The 7,115-nt window shown below is 34.5% G+C and overlaps 1 protein-coding gene across 2 annotated transcripts; it reads left to right on the plus strand.

Annotated features, from left to right (window-relative positions):
• Positions 1 to 3,124: 3,124 nt before the first annotated feature.
• Positions 3,125 to 6,382, plus strand: LOC110897981 (nuclear intron maturase 3, mitochondrial). Of its 2 annotated transcripts, none has more exons than XM_022144717.2 (2): positions 3,125 to 5,465; positions 5,862 to 6,382. In XM_022144717.2, exon 1 carries the CDS (start codon positions 3,193 to 3,195, stop codon positions 5,449 to 5,451), a length of 2,259 nt encoding a protein of 752 aa, XP_022000409.1. In that variant the 5' UTR covers positions 3,125 to 3,192; the 3' UTR covers positions 5,452 to 5,465; positions 5,862 to 6,382. The 2 variants fall into 2 exon arrangements, with proteins under 2 accessions (XP_022000409.1, XP_022000410.1); XM_022144718.2 differs by having other exon boundaries at positions 5,897 to 6,364.
• The last annotated feature ends 733 nt before the right edge of the window (positions 6,383 to 7,115 follow it).

Consider the following 7,115-nt stretch of genomic DNA (forward strand, 5'->3'; position numbering starts at 1 on the left):
CCCAAACCACAAGGACTAAATAACATTTAACTCTTTATTTAATTATTCTTAGGTTTATATTGATATGGATCTTTTATTCATCAGTCATATGAGTTTAAACTTAAGACAAGTTAATCACATCAGATTTTATTATCATAGAACTTGCAACATATTATTATGGATGGGTATGTTATGTTAATCCACTTTTGTGAATTTTGAAGAAATGATGTTTTTGTGTTTAGAGTTATGATTATTGTTGTTATGTCATGTTAAAACTTATTTATTTTAAATAGGTAATAAATTGATTTCTAAAGATAGAAAACAAGAAATCACTTCTGGTGATTTAGGTTTGTTTTCAAAATTGTTAACTTGACAAAAATATTCATAAAGTTAGATATAAGATATATTGATTATCTGACCTAACATCAGGTAACGTTTATATACTATCCTACCAATCATCTTATCCTTAACTACACTAAGGTGGACCGACCTAACACCAGGTAACGTTTATATACTATCTCACCAATCATCTTATCCTTAACTACACTAAGGTGGAAATAAGACAAGTGCGTAATGCGTGCCAATCTGTCTTACAGTTAACTCGATCAGAATATAATGCATGAATATGTATATCAATCATATGTGTCACAATTCAATAAACAATTCGATGGTCATAAAGAGAGGGGGGGGGGGGGGGGTTATGCAAAACATGGCTTATTTTATTTGCGTACAATTGTGGATATGAACTTCAAGAATTTGAAGATCATATATGGTGGATATTGACAGGGGCGGTTCTTAGAAGGCCATTGTCAAGGCCGTGGGTCACGGCTCTGGCAAGTTTTTCAGCCGTATTGCTAATTTTTTGTATTTCGATCGAAATTTTTTATATATACTATGTTCGGCCCGGGATTTTTTTGTGCTCATGTCTTTCGGCCCTGGGAGGTTCAACGGGCAAGATCCGCCACTGGTTTTTTATTTGGTTCGGTTTTTTCGGATCGGTTTTGTCAGTTAATTCGGTTATGGTTCGGTTAATTCGGTTTTTTGCACACCTCTTCGAGGTTTACTTTAATATCTATAAGACTTTCTCTATTAGAGCATTCACATTGAAACCTCTATATTAGTAAATTCTATATATTGTAGAGGAAGAAATTGTCTTTGTTGTTTTCTCTATTTGTTCCTCTACATTAGAGTAAACTGTCAAAATGGTCGCTGAGGTTTGGTCACTTTTGTCACTTTAGTCCAAAACTCAAATCTTTTGAATTTGAGTCTATGTGGTTTCAGTTTTATTGGCATTTTCATTCAAAATCAAAATCTGGTCATATTTTCAGTTAATATCCAGGTTTTTTGTTTTTTTCCTCCTTTTAATGAAGGGCAAAATGGTTTTTTAATGTTTTATTATAATAAATTAAAAAATCTGACCATTTTACCCTTCATTAAAAGAGAGAAAAAAGACAAAAAAAAAAAAAAAAACTAGATGTTAACTAAAAAATCTGACCAAATTTTGCTTTTGGATGAAAATGGCAACAACATTAAAACCACATGGACTCAGATTCAAAAGGTTTGAGTTTTGAACTAAAGTGGTAAAAGTGACCAAACCTCAGAGACCATTTTGACAGTTCACTCTCTACATTATATAGAATCTATACTATATAATAAAAGAAACCAATTAGAGGACACATGTCATTCATTGGAGTCATCATAAATAATTAATTATTATTTAAAAGATAATAACAAAATTAATATTTCATTAAGATATTAATGCAACCAAATTTTCATGATAGATTTAAGATGATTATCGATCGGAAAAAGCTAAAAAGAAATCTTGCTAATCTGCATTGATTAATTTGATAATACAAAAAGAATTTGTAACTTTTTCTCTTAAGCCTCTTAGAGTTCAAATTGTTAGGACTTGTGATGTATTCTTTGATTAATTAATATATATAATGCAAATTAAACTTTAAACTTAAAGAACAAATAATTACATTTATCAGAATATATTTTTAATTAGGTTAGAACTCTGTGTATTACACGAGTTGAATAAATCTATATCTATCTATACTATATAATAAAAAACTAATTATGGGACACATGTCATTCATTGAAGCCATCTATTTTTTAGTTTTTCCTCTCTATCCTACTTAATTATAAATAATTAAGATTAATTAAAAGATAATTATAAAATTAAATTCAATATAAATTTAAACAATTCGTATAGGAGATAATATAATATTTTGAAATATTTATTAGATTTCAAAATTATTTATCCTGAAATTAACAAAAGACGTACACTAAATATAAATTAATATAATGTAAATAATTTATTTATTTTATTAAACTAAAGTAGTAAAGGGTAGAACCTATTTAAAAATGTTTATAAGGGGTAAACAAAAACATTAATCAATGTTTATTGGTTCTATACTTTGATTTTCGTGTTCAACTCTCAACTCAAATACGGTATTCACTATGTTTACGTGACATTTATAAGAACCATCACCGGAATCACCCCATCCATCATATATCGGGTATATCCGTTAGTTTTTTTAAAGATATAATTTTTATTAGATTCATTCAACCCGTGTAATAAATGAGGTTTTTTAAATATATAATATTTTTATTATTTACTATACAAAATTGCATTTATGCAACTCGTGTAATACAACTTTTTATTCAATCCGTATAATACACAAGGTATATAAAGATATAACAAGATATAACTTTTTATTGATTGGTATATAAAATTATATGTGCTGAACCCATACAATACATGAGTTTCTTACAAATGTAACTTTTTTCATTATTTAATATATATAATTAAATTTACTCAACCCATACAATACACGGGATTCTTAAAACATATTTTTTTTATTATTAAATATATAAAATTACATTTATTCAACCCATGTAACAAACGAGATTTTTAAAGATGTATTGTTTTATTATTTAGCATATAAAATTACATTTATTGAACCCGTGTATTACACGGGGTTTTAACCTAGTTTATTAATATAGAGGTTTCAATATGAATGATTTAATAGAGAGTTTTATAGATACTAAACAAGTAAACCTTTATATTTTATATAGCTTCTGAAAAATAAATTTAATTTAAAGAAAAATAAATTTAGTTACTGCTCTTTAACATCACTCACCCTGTTCCCAAAACCCTTAAATCCTATTGGGAGCTCAAATTACCACAACCATAACTTAACACTCCAAATGCTCTTAACTTTCCGGCGAACCACCGCCCCACTCCGTCCATCCCGCCTCCTCTCCACCCAACCCACCACCATATCTCCACCACCCACCACCGTATCTCCACCACACCCCCTCACAAAACCCCAACTTAAAACCCTAATCCTCTCCCACTACAACAACGGCAAGTTCTCCAACCTCCTCCAAAACGTCGTCGCTTCACCATCCGTCCTCCTCACCGCCGCCCACAACCTCACCCATGAAAACCAACCAACCATTAACTCAATCTCCACCAATTTCTTCAATATTTCCCAAATGTCCGATGACCTCATCAACAACACGTTCAAGATCGAATCTTGCGTCATCAAATTGACAAACAAAGGTACACCCAGTTCCCTAAATGTCCCCAATTTGAATCTTAAGGTGTTAATTGAGTCTATTAGGATTGTGTTAGAAGTTGTGTATGATGATCGGTTTGCCACTTTTAGCTATGGTGGTCGGGTTGGTATGGGTCGAGCGACCGCGATTCGGTACCTTAAAAACGTCGAAAACCCGACTTGGTGGTTTAATGTTTCATTTAGGAATAAGGAATTTGGTGTAGAGAATGTGAATAAGTTATGTTTGGTTATTAAGGAGAAAGTTAGTGATGATATGTTAATTGATGTAATTAGGAGATTGTTTGATTTGAAAATAATCCTAGTTGAGTTTGCGGGGTGTTATTTAGGGAGGGGGTTTCCGAACGAATGCGGGTTGTGTGCGATTTTGATTAATGTTTACTTGAATGTGTTTGATCAAAAGTTGCAAGAGTTGCGGTTGTTGGTTAATGAGGAGAGTCGAAAAGCTAGGTTAGAGAACGAAAATGATGGTGATGGTGGTAATGTGGTTTACAAGCCTTTGAAGATATATGCGGTTAGGTATTTAGATGAGATACTTGTGATTACGTCTGGGTCGAAGGGTTTAACGGTGAAGTTAAAGAATCTTGTCGTGCCGTTTCTTGAAAAGAATTTGGCGTTGGAGGTGAATAAGGGGGTTACTGCGGTTCATAGTGCGGTTTCGGAGGAGATTAGGTTTTTGGGTATGGATGTTCGGGCGGTTACGCCGTCGGTTTTGCGTTCTCCGATGTCGGAGAAGGCGATTAGGGCTAGGAAAAAGTATTTACGACAAAAGGAAGTTAGGCTTCAAGAGCTTAAGAATCGAAGGGAGACGAATAGGAAGAAGCTAGCGATGAAAATTTTCGATCATGTTTATAAGAAGTTGAAAACGAGTAACGGGTTCAAGTTCAATTTTCAAATAGAGAAAGAAGTTAAGGTGATTTTCGAAACTTGGGGTCGTGAAACGGTTGATGAGTTTATGGGGTCGACAGAGGAACGTGCAGCGTTGTATCGTAAGCTTTCGGGTGGTGATTTTTTATCGTTGAAACGAATTAGAGAGCAACTTCCGTTAGATCTTGTAGAATCTTACGATAAGTTTCAAGAAAACGTCGACAAGTATTTGAATCCAATGAAAGCTAGAAAAGAGATGGAGGAAAGAAAAAGAAAGCTAGAAGATGAAGAAGAAAAGAAATACGCGGAAAGAACAGTCAAAGATTTGACCAAACTTTGTATAAAAGTCGATGCACCCGACCGACTTGTCAGACAGGCGATTCGGTTAGCTAGGTTTACCAACGACATGGGCCGGCCTAGACCAATCGGTGCACTCATGGTTCTCGAAGATGCCGATATCATCAAATGGCACGCGGGTGTCGGAAAACGATGGCTCGATTACTTTTGTTGTTGTCATAATTTCAAGATTGTGAAAACCGTTGTAAACTATCACATGAGATTCTCTTGTATATTGACTCTAGCCGAAAAACACGAGTCAACCAAACGCGAAGCGATAAAACATTACACTAAAGATTTGAGGGTTTTCGACGTTGACGGGAACGAAGAGTTGTATTTTCCTAGCGAACGAGAGATTAAAATGATGGGTGATAAGAATCTTGTGGACCCGAAGCCTGTTGATGGGGCTTTGACCATGTTGTTGACTAGATTGGCTACTGATGAAAATTTGTATCGATGTGGTGCTCATTTTTGTCAAAGGTTTGATACGATCGTGTATCGAATTCGGTTGTTGCAAAAAGATTTGAACTTGGATTGTGAGAAATCATGGGTTTCTGGTATGGGTGTTATTCCTGATGTTTTTGATAGAAAGTGTGTACCTTTATGTTCAGATCATGTTAGTCAGATGTATCTTGGTGCACTTACACTCCAAGATGTTGACTTTTCAAGTTTACTAGATGTTTGACTACAAATTTTGAGGTATACTCTTGTATGTATTCATATGATTATTCTATAAGATTCGTTAATCGTTACAGAATGTTGTGTGCATGATTCGACAAGTTGGGCCGGATGTTGGGTGAGTGGGTAACGGGTCCAAACATGATTCTTTTTACGGGTCAAAGTTGGGTTGATATGAAACGCTTCGTGTCAAAAAAATGTTTAGTTTTTTTTTTTATTTTTTTTTATAAAAAGTTGGGTTGACTATTTACTTATTTTTAAAACATATATAAATGTTGATAATCATTGATCTATTTCATGAACTACTATTTATTTGTATGCCTTATCTAATGGGTTGGATATGCATATGTCAACATTCTTTTTTGTTTATTTCTTTTGACTCCAGTAAATGACTAATGTATGAGTATGAACACAAAGGTATGTTATCTAGCTGTTTATCCGTTTTCGGTTAGGCAGATTAGACTTGATTTAACGAGCGGGTCAACGGAGTCGGAGGTGCAACAGTATCTCTTCAGGCGGAGCAGAATTGCTGTGCCTAAAGTTAACATTCCTTCGCTTATTTTTTTGCGACTGGGCTTGGATGAGAAGAAGGAATTGGTTTATGCTATTGCCTTGTCGAATCTTTGGAAGGTTTGGCTTCAGAGAAATTAGAAGGTCTTCAGGAGAAAAAACTCGTCGGCAGCCATGGTGGGAGAGGAGACAAAGGAGATTGCGTATTGGTGGGCGAAGAATAGATCAAAGGCTGTCATACCGAGCTCGGATTGTTGAACAGTTTGGATGTAATGTAATTGTTTGTTCTTGTTTTGCTGTATTGGTCTTCCTCTTAGCAGCTTGCTGAGGTTGTGTAGAATAAAATCTCCTTTTGGTTGGCCAACAAAAATTAATGTGTGAGGTTAGTAACATATGAGTATAATTGTGATGATTATTAAGCATTTAGCTATTGTTCTTTTTTTTTTAACGGTAAAGAATCTCACGTGTAAACCCACCCTATTCGGGGCTATGTCCAAGGTCAACTTCTCGACCGTCGTGAGACCGTACCCCCTATGCGTGGGAACCAGATGGAATCCGTAAACCCTCGCCCCCGCCAGGTTCGAACCTGGGATTAAAGCCCAGATTAGTTCTTTCACCCAGATGTCGGTCGAAAATGGTCTGGGTGAGAATCAAACCTGCATCTCCACCAGAGAGAGGATGCCTCTTACCACTGAACCAAGTTGTCAGGAAAGTGTTTTAAACAACATATTGTGAGTGTATGTAGGATTGTAGGGTGTGGTTAAACGAATACCATAAAAGTATTTAGAAATTATTTTGTTTATTGTTTAATACAATATTTATAAAATAATTTAAAAAAATATATAACATGCGTAAACAAGTAACCCCTTAAAGACACCTTAAAAGCATACCATGTGTGGACAAGTAGTTCTGTCATTCAAAGAGTGAGTTTGGGCCAACCTAAGTAAACTTATTCGGACTTGAGCCGATAAGAATATGAGTTGAGTTAGATGGCTCGTAATATCCAACCCGAGTTGGAATCCCGGTTTTATATGAAAATTTGAACTTATGTGCTCTTGGAAATAAGAAATTAGCATAAGTTTCTTAGCAATGTCAACATTGATTGAAACCGATAACCCTAAAGTGGCAATTGTTCTCTACCCATGACAAAATATTATTGTG

The sequence above is a fragment of the Helianthus annuus genome, chromosome 13 (assembly GCF_002127325.2).
Source record: "Helianthus annuus cultivar XRQ/B chromosome 13, HanXRQr2.0-SUNRISE, whole genome shotgun sequence".
NCBI classification, from domain to species: domain Eukaryota; kingdom Viridiplantae; phylum Streptophyta; class Magnoliopsida; order Asterales; family Asteraceae; genus Helianthus; species Helianthus annuus.